The sequence below is a fragment of the Gavialis gangeticus genome, unplaced genomic scaffold (genome assembly GCF_001723915.1).
Source record: "Gavialis gangeticus isolate Ggan-Ray unplaced genomic scaffold, GavGan_comp1, whole genome shotgun sequence".
NCBI lineage: Eukaryota > Metazoa > Chordata > Crocodylia > Gavialidae > Gavialis > Gavialis gangeticus.
In genome coordinates, this window is record NW_017729015.1 from 19,794,370 (window position 1) to 19,806,734 (window position 12,365).

At 41.2% G+C, this 12,365-nt stretch overlaps 1 protein-coding gene across 1 annotated transcript in view; it reads left to right on the forward strand.

Annotated features, from left to right (window-relative positions):
* The window catches only part of RRAGC (Ras related GTP binding C), a gene marked incomplete at its 5' end in the record, with an annotated part of 16,444 nt that extends 10,204 nt beyond the window's left edge, over window positions 1-6,240 (forward strand). The window contains 5 exons of the mRNA XM_019512092.1: window positions 190-389; window positions 1,183-1,297; window positions 3,027-3,169; window positions 3,421-3,569; window positions 4,628-6,240. Coding sequence (XP_019367637.1) covers window positions 190-389; window positions 1,183-1,297; window positions 3,027-3,169; window positions 3,421-3,569; window positions 4,628-4,779 — 759 coding nt within the window. The remainder of the gene's footprint in view (window positions 1-189; window positions 390-1,182; window positions 1,298-3,026; window positions 3,170-3,420; window positions 3,570-4,627) is intronic.
* Between the last annotated feature and the right edge of the window lie 6,125 nt (window positions 6,241-12,365).

Here is a 12,365-nt window from a genome sequence, read left to right on the forward strand (position 1 = left end):
TTTTTTTTTTTTTTTTTTTTTTTTTTAATCGCAACTAGTTTCTTCTGTGAGAGCTGTTTAAAATCAGAAGCACTGTTTGTCATGGAAGTATTGTTAGCTTGTACTCATATAGAAGAGTGGCATGATGGTGAAAGATCACTTAATTGTCTTATAGCCTTGACATTGATCCTTACCAAAACGGTTTTGCAGGATGACTACATGGAAGCTTTAACGAGACTGCACATTACCGTTTCTAAAGCCTACAAAGTTAATCCAGAAATGAACTTTGAAGTTTTTATTCATAAAGTTGATGGCTTATCAGATGACCATAAAATAGAAACTCAAAGGGATATTCATCAAAGAGCTAATGATGACCTTGCAGATGCTGGACTTGAAAAACTCCACCTTAGGTGAGCAATGCAAATTCTGTGTATAGTTCACCTTTGCTAATCTGTATGCAAAATTAGTGGCTCTTCCTCCATTTCCTATCAGAGACTGTAATAAGCATCTTCACTTGGTTCTTACAAAGTATGCCACAAGCTCTTGGCAGGGTGTAACCAGGCATTAGAGATAGCTAGCTTGCTTTTAAAATGTATAATCCTAGCCATTTATAGTTTCCAACTCTTTGGTAATTGAGGTTATTCCACTTTGCTCTTGTGTGGTGTGGGTTAGACTTTCAGTGCCAGTTCTGACTGGTGCATGGTCAGCGATGCTTTGTGGGCTGTCTGTTGCTTTTTTGACATTTGGTGAGCTGCACACATTTTTGAGTTCTTATGAGTCAATAGGAGCTTAGTAGAGCTTTCATTTATGGTTGTGTCTATATTAGAAGAGTTTTTAATTATTGCTACCAGTTCCAGTGCAGCTCACTGTAGATATGCTCCAAGTGGAAAGTCAGGAAGAAATTTCTAAATCTTTGTAATAGATGCCCATAAGCGATCTCAGCCTTACCTTGTACACTAGGGCACATGAAAAGACCAAACAAGTTTGAGTGTATTTCTTGCTCTCTTTTTATTTGTGTCTTGCACTTAGTCCAACAACCCTGCAAAATGCATTGCTGCTGTGGCCACAAAAGTGTAGTCTTGTGACTGGTAAGCTCTGTCAGAACAGTAGACTTTGAATAACAGAAAATGTAATTTTGATAACTTATTGCAGCCTTGATTTACACCTAACTTTTCTAGACTGGAAAATGTTTGTTTCCCCCAGCTTTTATTTGACCAGTATCTATGACCATTCAATATTTGAAGCCTTCAGTAAAGTGGTGCAGAAACTCATTCCACAACTGCCAACCCTGGAAAATCTACTAAATATCTTTATATCAGTAAGTGTCTTATAACTCTCACTTTAACTTAACTCTAGCATTATATTTGAAATTACAGTGACATGCCTCTGGGATAGCAAAGATGCTATGCAAATAAAACAAATGAGGTTCTTTTATGAGGAACTGAGTACAGGTCAATGCTTGAAAGACTTTGCTGGTTTAGCAGTATTGATGAGCTACGCTGGTATAGCTCCAGTCATATTATGAGCACTTTGCCAGCAACAGCTGGCGTGGCATGTTCCAGGACCCCTGAAATTGTCACCAGAGTCATGCCAATTAGGGATTTTGCTTGTGACCAGGGCTGTGCTGGTAAATATTTGTAGTGTATGCCTGGCTGTGGTCTAAATTACAGGTAGTTGAAGAACAGCTGTCTAAGGGGGTAGAGGGTGAAGACTCGCAAGGAATGCTATTAACAAGACATACTGGCTGTCTGTTTAAAAAAAAAAAAAAAAAAGCTGAGGTTTAGAGCAGTGTGGGGGGCAGGGAACTAACATTGTAAAGGTAAAAGTGGTTTGGATGAGAAGAGAAGCTCATCTGGTGAATATAAGAAGGCTGTATGTAAAATGACCTTTCCAAAAAGGAGTGGATGATGAAGAGGAGCTCCATAGGTGTGGCAAATAGCATGAAAAGGTGAGTAGGAGGAAATGGCCCTGTTAGAACATGGATAGACGGGTAGGTGTGTAGAGGTAAGGCAGAACAGAGCAGTGCAGCACTTCAGAAACTAGAACAGAATATGAACTTAGTGGAGAAGGAACCAGCAAGATGTCTTCAGAGAGCAGTCCTAGGTACATTCCCAATTTTGTAGGTGACGGTGTGCAAATGATCTGGGGTAGATCTGGGTGTGCAAACGATTAGGCTACCACAGATGCTTGCTGGTGCACCCATGAACAATTTTTTTTAAAGGAATCTGAGTTACTAGTGGTAGATCGTCCTTGATGATGATAGACTGTAAGCACTAGCACCTAATTGGGATTCTTTGAAAAAATGACTGTCTGGGACCTGTGATTTTGTTTATTGTCAGCGCCCACGGTATGATACTCTCTGCTATCACAAGTTTAGAAATTGACTTTATTTGCTTTCCCTTTTTACTACACAGTACCTATTCCTTAGATGTCTTTGGCTAGTTGTAGTTTGTCATACAGAATTAAACTAAAACGTTTTGAATAAGCATTGGCCAATAAAAGTATTGTCCATTATCTAAGTATCGTCACAAAAGTATTTGCCCTTCACCTTTTGCTACCTGTGTATTGATTAAATTAATTAGCTGCATGGATACAAAAGCCAGTAAACTTGCTGCAGAAGAAAATTTTCTGAAGAAGATAAATGCCAAATACAGCTCCCTGAAATATATAAATTTTTTTTCTTTATTAATAGTAGAATTGTGAACTGAGGGGCTGGATTTCAGAATATTGCCTTTTGGGTTTTATTTCTTCCATGTAGCTTTTTGTTTAATGACAAATTAATTTTTTTTAAAACAAATGTTTTTGTCAGCCAGAATATGACATTGATGGTTATTAGCCAACAAGTTCCTAGACTGACACCAAATCCTTTTGGATGTATTATGACTCTAGCGACTGTGGAAACTGTTCAAATCTTGGGCCTTCTGATTAAGTTGTCTTGCTATTAAATATATGAAAATGTGTGAATTATACATAGATTAGAGTCTTTTTAATGTATGAATAGTTTAAGGACTGAACACATTTAATTTTTTTCTTTTTTTCTTTTGAAGAATTCAGGAATTGAAAAAGCTTTTCTCTTCGATGTTGTCAGCAAAATCTACATTGCAACAGACAGCTCCCCTGTGGATATGCAATCTTATGAGTTGTGCTGTGACATGATTGATGTAGTCATTGATGTTTCTTGTATATATGGGTAAGTGACTAACCCTCCTAGAACTGGTTTAGGGTAAAAGCTACAAAATGGTGTAGGTGAGCTACAAGTTCCATGCAAATATTGACTGCCTAAGCCAATGGCATAAGATTGTTGGGGACTACCGATCCTCCTGTTTGATCCTTCTAGAGGGGGAAGGATAGGCAGCTGGTTTAGCAACTGGATGAGGTCTTGGTAAGAAGCATGTGTGGTGTTCTTCTGCATGTGTATATTGTGTGTCTCTCTCATTGTAGGTTAAAGGAAGACGGCAGTGGAAGTGCGTATGATAAAGAGTCTATGGCAATTATCAAACTCAATAACACCACTGTCTTGTATTTAAAGGAAGTGACAAAATTTCTGGCCCTAGTCTGCATTCTTAGAGAAGAAAGCTTTGAGCGCAAAGGTAAGGACATTCTTGACTGGGCAAGCCCTGTTAGTACAAAGAACTACTTTTGCCTGTAAAATCTAACGTTTGTGTATCAATTGGAGAAGCCTGCCAGTTAAAATGACTTGTAACTTGAGTGTTAAGACTTGTGTTTCTGCCTCATTCTCTTCTCAGTGTGCAGCTAACTACAAGTAAATTAGGCTGCTGTAATCTTTATCGTCCCTCTGAAGTGAGAATTGGATGGCCTGTTTTGGTCTGTCACTTGCCTCTTGCTTCTGCTGCAGCCACATGGGTAGAAATAACACTGAACATCTCCATGTTCTTTCCCTTAACTATGATTGAAATAGTGATGAAGTTATGTTCCATACATAGCAGTTATCTTTGTTTTAGTTTGGGCCTCTAATTTGTGGCTTACATCGGTACTGTTTTTAAATCTACTTGTAGTTCAAAAGCTGTGTTAGGGATGGAGTTGCAGATACTTCTGGATGTTTTGCCTGCCTTTTCTGTTCTGTTTCATCTTCCTTCCTATCTAGTTGTCTCTTCAGTGGCATATGAGAACTCCTTAATTGTGGTGAAAAATCCATTCCTGAAGCTTTTTCCTTAAATGGTGGTGGTAGCATTGTAGTTGTTCACCTGTGTCAGACCTATTTCTTTACAAGACTGCTTTGCATGTGACAATTTTGGGGGTTGGACTAGATGATCTGCTCAGGTCCCTTCCAACCCTAGAAACTATGAAACTAGAAACTATGAAACTAATTTCCTAAGGCAGATTTTTGACTTGATCAACACTGTCTAGCACAGTACCATGTATTCTGAACACGTGTGTCTGCATTAAAGCAGTGAAACGGCCTATATCAAAATAACAGATAGAATGTGGCACTGTCTTCATTAAATATTCGACATAGTAATCTACTTACGATTCTTGTTTTTTGTGAAGTCTGTTCAGAAAACGCTTAAAAGCAGAATTGCTCTTGAAAATGCTTTTTACACTTTTTGCTATATGGAATGTTGCTTGAATTTCCTTAAGCGCTTAAGGGCATTGGACTGAGAAACTTCTTCTTTTCCTTCCCTCCTAGGTCTGATTGACTACAATTTCCATTGTTTCCGCAAAGCCATTCATGAGGTCTTTGAGGTGGGTGTTGCTTCCCACAGAACCTGCAACCATCAAGCAAGCACCCCAAACATGAAAGCAGTGACTCACAATGGCACACCTAGAAATGCAGTCTAGGGGGTACTAAAAACTGATTGGACAGACTTGCCAGCTCTTAAATCCAAAGTTTTTAACTTTGTGGAATGGGATAAAGAATGCAGTCTTTAAGTCTGGGATGTTTGTGTGTTCCACAAGAGAAGAGCAACATGAACTTTGGAACAGCAGCCTGTAACTGGTGTTGGACAACTGAAACTACTGTAAAAACACTTTTTGAGGCCAGTGGAGTTAGAATCGTCAACTCAAAACAAGCTTTATTCTGAGTGTGGTGGCTTTTCCTGTTCAGAATCCTGCTTTAACGGTTTGGATACGACTGGGAGATCCCTCCCTTTCAGTCAGAGCTTACAGATGATTGAGTTGTCATATGAAACATTGAACAGCCAGGCGCTCAGTTTCCACTTTTAATTGATTATCCTGTAAAATATCCATTTTTTGCTTGAGTTTAACGTTTTGGCTTGCAGAGAACGTGGTGATATTGACCCTGTTGTGGAAACACCAAAAAAATTCATGCTTTTGCTTTATAAAGGCCTGTGGCCTTACAACTTCACCGAAAGCCAAATCATTCCATGAAATTCCTTTGCCTCCACTCGAGTTGCTCAGCAGGGTATTCTGAAATTTGTTAAATGAATTCAGGATAGAGCTCTACTGCTCTTATGGCTTTAGGTTCATTTGAAGGACTTTGCTGAGGCTTCATTTTAAGAAAATTCTGTGTTTTGCTGTTGGGCAACGTTTCTCACCAGGTCTCCTTATTTGGTGGGGTGGGGGAATAACAGTGAGAACAAACTACATTTATATTGGTTTTTATCAAAATAGACTCAAAGTAGAAAGTCTTCAACTTCAAAGGAATTAGTGTCTCTTACCAATAGGGTTATGTAATTGTTAATGTTTAGGAAGTTGTTAAATAGATGAATTTAGCAGGACATTGACAGAAGTTTAAACACTTCCAGGTACTTTTGAAGGAAAAAAGTGACCAAATTCTTCACCTTGTGATGGTGATGGGAATCTATGCGGACTTTTTAAGGGATCATTCTCTTCCAGAGTCAGGGAGGTGCAAGGGGCACAGTAACTGTAGCAGGGATAAATTAGTTTTTAATGGCTTGACATAAAGAATACACAAGAGAAAACACAAAATGCCCCTACTGTTTGTTAATCTTCTTTGGGAGTTTTCAGTACTGATCCCTCTCGGCAAACAGCTTACAATTTGGTTTGCCCTCATGGTGTTAAAATTGAGTATCTTTGATCTCTTGAACATTTTTCCATAGTATGAGTCAATATCTGAATTGTTTTAATCTAATTTATTGGTAATATTACTTAAGACTTCATATTGTGCATCAGTCCTGTAAAGAGCAGTAAGCCGAATTGCTGTTCCATTCAGATCTTTCCTCTTGCTACTCAATGCTTGTATGTTCAAAAGCCACTGGACCAGTTGAGTACACAAGTGCCACTGTAAAATGTTTATATATAAAAAATCTATATACGTAAGTGTGCCTTGAGTGATTTCTGTTGATGGTGGTTTGAGTGTCTGAGGCCTGCTATATGAAGGAGAGAGAATGTCCTGCATTATAGAACCCTCTCCCTTTTAAACTGCATTAAAAATACATTTTCTCTAGAGAACATTTCATAGTGCATGTGCAGTGCAATTTATCTTTCCAAAGATGTTGCAATGAATATAGGGCCTGCTCCACTCTAGTGCAGCCCTTAACAAGGTTTTAATTATGTACCTAGTATGCCTTTTAGTGCTATTTAGACAATACTACTGCCTTTTTTTATATGATACTGGTTAATTTGTAAGATCATGTTTGAAAGAGGTGGCAAGCTAACAAAACAGTTGGCGGGGAGGAGTGGGGGGCTGTGTATGTGTGTATTCTTTGTAACCTAACCTGCAGGGGAGAAGAGAAAGCAACAGACGCTTCTTCCTGCTGATCTCTGTACATGGCTAAGGTGGGACAAAGAGTGGGGGCGTTTGTGTGAGCCTACTTCCCCATTAAGTTGGCAGGTGTGAGAAGATGGGCATCCCTGGCTACAGGAATTGTCATATAAGTGTTTTATGGCTAGCTACCTTTGCCCAGACCAGAGAGACCAGATACGCACTTGCAGCCGTGTGGTTCAGAGCCAGCTTTTGGGACAAATCCCAGGAGAGTTGAACTTTGTGCTTCTGGAGCCCTAGTGTGATGCTTTAACTGCAGTCCCTGGGTCTTTTCCTCCCTTCCATGTCTCTCTCTCTTCTTGCTTGGAACAGTATTGGAAGGAAGGCTTCTTATCCTACCAAACTGGGTGCTTGTCACATTGCCCTGCTTGGGCAGGAAGGGAACCGAAGGCGGCTAGTATTGCAGTGCGCTGTCCTGCCTGGGCTTCAGCCAGCCAGCCCTGAAAGAAAGGGACTAGTTTTAGTTGTCTCTGTAAAAGCAAAGGGGAAGGGGGGAGTATCTGGCTCAGGGGAGCCAGGAGGAAAGGAGATGGCAGCGCCTGCACCCTGTGGGGGGGGACTTCCTTCCCCCCTCCCTCTCCCATGCCTTGTGCTTCCCCCTGGCTGGCACTAGGTGGTGCTGTTGCCCTGTGCCGGCCGTGCCATGAGGGCTCTGCGGGGCGAGTTCAAGGTGCATCGGACGTCTGGGTTTGCAAAGGCAGGGCCAGTGCAGTGCAGTGGGGCCAGGCCAAGAGCAAACCCCCGCAGCAGTCCTGGCCTGTTTCCTGAAGGTGCAGTTCCCAGCACCCTGGGGGGCCAGGAGAGCCTTTGCTGGGGTAATTGCAAACATGATTCACCCCCACACTGGAAGTAGGACTCACCAGGGTTAAGGGCTGAGCTCTTTGCAGCAGGTGCTGTGCTCGCAGGTGGTTTTGTAGTCCCAAAATGGCCAAACTACGAGCTGGTATTTTCTTAGGCAGGCTTTGAGCCTGGAAGGGTTGAGAACCGCTGGCCTGGGGCATCCTGGCTGCAGCGTTGCTCTTGCACCCCCAAAGTCAGCAGCCAAGGTGCTTGGGGGACTTCTGTCATTGGGCCTGCTGTAGGCAGGTGGACTGAGAAAAGGTGTTGCCTCAGCAGGGGGAAAAAAGACTTTCCTGTCTAAGCCACTTTAGAAAGAGTGATCCTGCCCTAAGCAGGAGGCTGGATTTGGCCCTGGCAGCCTGATGTGTTGGGGATTCTCGTCTGACTCCCTCTTGTCTGAATCTTCCCAGATACTCATAAGAACATAAGAATTGCCATTTACTGGGTCAGACCCTAGGTCCAGCTAGCCCAGCTCCTGTGTCACGTGGCAGCAGGGAGCAAATGCTGAAAGGGAACTGGGTCTGACCAGGGTTTTTTTCCCTCTGTTCCTCTCTCCCTTTCCCGGGGGCTGTGCCCCTCACTCCTATGCTCAATAACAACTGATGCTCCTTTCCTCCAAGAATGTGTCTGATCCCTTTGTGAATTTGCCTGTGCTCTCAGCTTCCACAGGACCTTGTGGTAATGAGTCCCGCACTTTAATGTGACGTGTGAACAAGAACTTCATTTTTGTTTTATCTGTACTACCTACTAGTTTCATTTTGTGACCTGGTTCTTGTATTGTGAGAGGCACTAAATAATAAGTCCCTGTTGACTTCCTCTCTGCCATTTAGTATTGTATAAACCCTTCTCATATCTCCCCTCAAGCATCTTTTCTAAACTGAATAGGCCTGGCTTCTTTGGTCTCTCCTCACATGGAAGCCTTTCCATGTCGCTAATCTCAGCACTCAGCATTGCCTTGTGCAGGATTCAGTAACCTTTGACGAGCAGCAGACTGAAGGAAGCAGCTCAGTCTGCCAGGTGGACTGGACAGCAGGTCAGCTGGTGAAATGAATGGGGCTGACCTAGTGCTTGGGTGGCACTTAGAAAAAATTCCTTTCCCACACACTCCCTCTTACCCACCATGCTGCTTGCTACCTAGTAACAGCAGACTCTATAAGATGTCTTTAGCCCATGGGCATTTGGTTGAGAATTACTGCACTAGGCCAGCAATTGGCAAGTAAGGGGCCATGGCACTTTAGGGTGTCTTGAGACCCTTTCAAGGGTGCCATGCGATATTAGCAAATGTGATTCACAACATGAGCCCAGAGATTTCAAAGTCATTCTGACCTGTTGTGGGCTGAGTTCTTTGCAACAGGAGTATTGCCCTGTTATTTTGCCATAATCAAAAAATGAATGCAAACTAAGACCTGGCATTTTCTGAGGGGTGCCTTGCGTATAACACAGTTGAAAGCCACTGAGCTAGTGGGTTGGCTGAGCCCTTGGTGGTCATGTAAGTAGGATAGCAATGATGGTTTTTAAAACCTGGAAATCTAGGTACAGACATTCAAAAAGACCAATTCCTCCTCAGGCTAAGTTATGTGGTTTTCTGTAAGCAACATAGTTTAGATTGCTAAAAAACAGCACCCACATTCACCCTTTTGGGGTGTGGGGGGGAAATCTTGGACTAAGTTCTGCCATTCTAAAACCAGTCTGCATCTGCCAAACTTCTGTTATGGGTATAGACTGGCTTCCAATCATTTATACTGGTAAAAGTGTAATGTCTGTACCTGGCCCAGGTGATTCCATATTTTATTTTATTTAATTGGGTACTGGATGTTTTGGCAAGAAGGAGATGGGTGCTCAAATATGTTCTGTGAATATATACTGCTGTAGAGGACTTTATCTGAGAGGCAAAGGTGTTTTGTGTTACTTCTTATGTAGTTGGGAGGGATGTTGTTCAAGCTTTTTGGCATGAAGTGTGGCAGTCACAAGCAAAATACTTGTGTACACTGTTTAACCTAAATTTCTATTGTATTTTCTACTCTGCATTATGAAAAGCAATGGGCTTCAAGTTTTACCATGTTGCTTCAACCTGAAGCTGTCTCCATTGTGTTGGTTCTGCACATCTCTTATAATCTTTTTGTTTTTTAAAAGATGTATAAACGTGTAGTATCCCTAGAGCTGCCTGTGAGAGAACTTTGTAAGCAGCAGGTGTGTGATTACTTTACTTTACTTTTTGACCTGCATGCAGACTGTGAATAAGGCAGAGCACTCAAATAATCTGGTGAGAGGCATATCAGATAATTCATTGACTTTTGGGGTCTGGAGTGTGTTGGGGGAGGACTTCCTGTGCAAGCATCAAGTTGTGAATACAGTTCTGTAAATTTGCTGAGATTCTCTTATTTAGCTTTCTGTATTTTTTTTTTTTTTTTTTTTTTTTTTTTTTTTTATCTGAATGTGCTTGTAAGAGAATCAGCCGGTCTCCTTCCACAGAGCAGCATGAGGTAACTTGACAACCCCCCCCAGCCCTAATAAGCTATGTAAGCAAGTGCTTGGATGACAAATAGATCCTGTACATGCATACAGGATCAGGTCCTGAGAAAGGTATACGTAAGATTTTAAATGAGCGCATGTAATTTTGCAGTTACTAGATTACAGACATCAGAGTATTAACTAGATCCAGCCAGGTTTATTCAAATGCCTGTCTGGTTGTACTTACCATCCCTGTTGAATCTGTTGTAATTCCTCAAAGAGCTAGAATGGAAAAGTACTAAACTCATCTCACTTGTGATCTCAGACCAGTTTTACACTCAAATAATTGTTCCTAATTTGGTGTACCAAACAAACCCTAAGTGAAATCCGCATTGCCCATATAAACATAATGTTTCCATCCCTAGCTGTGTATCTTTCTAAATAGCAGTTTTATGAAGAGGTAGTCATTGTAAAACAGGAGAGAAGCTCTACTCCAGCCTGATAAATAGAGAATCTGGATGCTCCTCTGTTAAAATTTATGAGCTCTCCCCGGATTCAATTAGGAAGTAGGTTGTTTGTGAATAAAGAAGCTTTAAAAAAGAAACGTTAATGAAGCTTGAAACAGAATTTCTGTAGCTGAAGGTCACTGAGAAATTCAGCTCCTTCGCATTCTGGTTTTCTTTCTCCCTTCGGTTGTTTCGTGAGATGTTTGTCTTATTTTGAAAGTTCTTTGTGTGCAGGTATCCTTTTGTTAAATAACACATTTTCCAGGTGGTGGTCTTTGGAGTGAAATATTATGAACACTGTTCATAACAGACTGGCAGACGTGCACAGGGACAACACTTACTTCATCAACTTAGAAACAGGGACGATCTCAAAGGCTGAGTAAACCCTCTGATGTCTGATAAAAGACTCCAGTATGTGGAGGCTGTTCGTGCCCAAACTTTGCATGTTGAGTACACTAGGCACACTTGGTGCTGTGAATAGAAGTGCCACAGCAACAGCAATAATTTAAGATGTACTTTTTAAAAATTCCAATTTCATCATTTCACAGAAGAATAGATCAATATTCCTACAGTTAACATTTTGTTTAAAACCCTGCTGTGAAATGAAATAATGCATCTTATATTGGCTTGAAACTACTGTGATGTTAATTCCCTGGTTTTGTGTCAGTTAAGGGCAAATTAGCCCTCCAGCTCCAGTCATGACTCATTATGTCATTATGTGTTAGGCACTTACTGTACCTCCACTACTATGCAATTTAGATCCAATAAAATTTGTGACAGCGTTTTTATCCACTTCATTAAGCTACTAATTTCTTGTAAAAAAATGTACATTAATCTTTTTATAGCTTCGTGCAGAGTGGCATATTTTTAGTCTATAACATTGATTAGGTCCTGCCTGAGAATAATTTTCATAGTACTTTTAAAAATGTAAATAAAGTTACTATAATTTAATTTTTCAACATGGTTATGACAGTATTGATCTCAGAATGGAAATGTCAGCTGTATTAAATAAAGAGAACAAATGAAATACAGCCCAAATGTTTAGTGACACAACAAATCACCAAGCACTTCCTAGGCTGTAATGTACGGATATGCCGAGGATGGATGCATCCCAGATACTATGAATATTGTCTGTTCACTGAGCTAAATATTTCTGAGTAGTAGTCAGGACCTATTTGTCTGCTAGGCATTTGTGAGTACATGCCAAGATGGGAAATGGATGGGGACAGGGATGGGAGGAAGTGTCATGAGAGCTTTCCAGCCAATGTGTGGCTGAATGTGGATTACTTGTGACTCAGCCACTTTGCAGTTATTTTTCACTTGTTTTCCATGCAAGCTGAGCACAGCTATTGAGCCTGACACCTAACTGTTGTGAGAGTCCTACATAATGGGGGAAAAAGGTAGGTGAAACAAAAATCTGAGTCACTCTGCTATCTTAATTTATCTTCTTTTTCTGGTGACCATCCCTGTGGTATCAACACACCAGAGATGACTTCTTGCTATAGGAGAGGAGGAAAAAAAGTAGGAGGAAGTTCTGGACTTGCTTGATTTGGGCTGAGAATCTGAAGTGGAAGGTAAGTTGGGTGGCAGTGGCCGTGCCTATCTGAGATGCTACCTGAGTAGTGTTATGTGATATGAAGCGTGATGTGACACTAGGGCGCAGCAGTAATGAGCTACCGTGCCATCAGTGTCACCATGTAGCCATTCGGGGCCGCTTCTGTGCAGTAATTCCAGTTACCGCACAGTCATTTTAATACTAGTGTATGCATGTACTAAATGACTGTGCAGTCAGTGTCTCGTGTAGATGCGGCCAACGCTCGTGAAATCCTACAGTTTGTGACCCTAAGGAAAGAGAGTGGCAGGATTTAAAAAAAAAAAAAAAA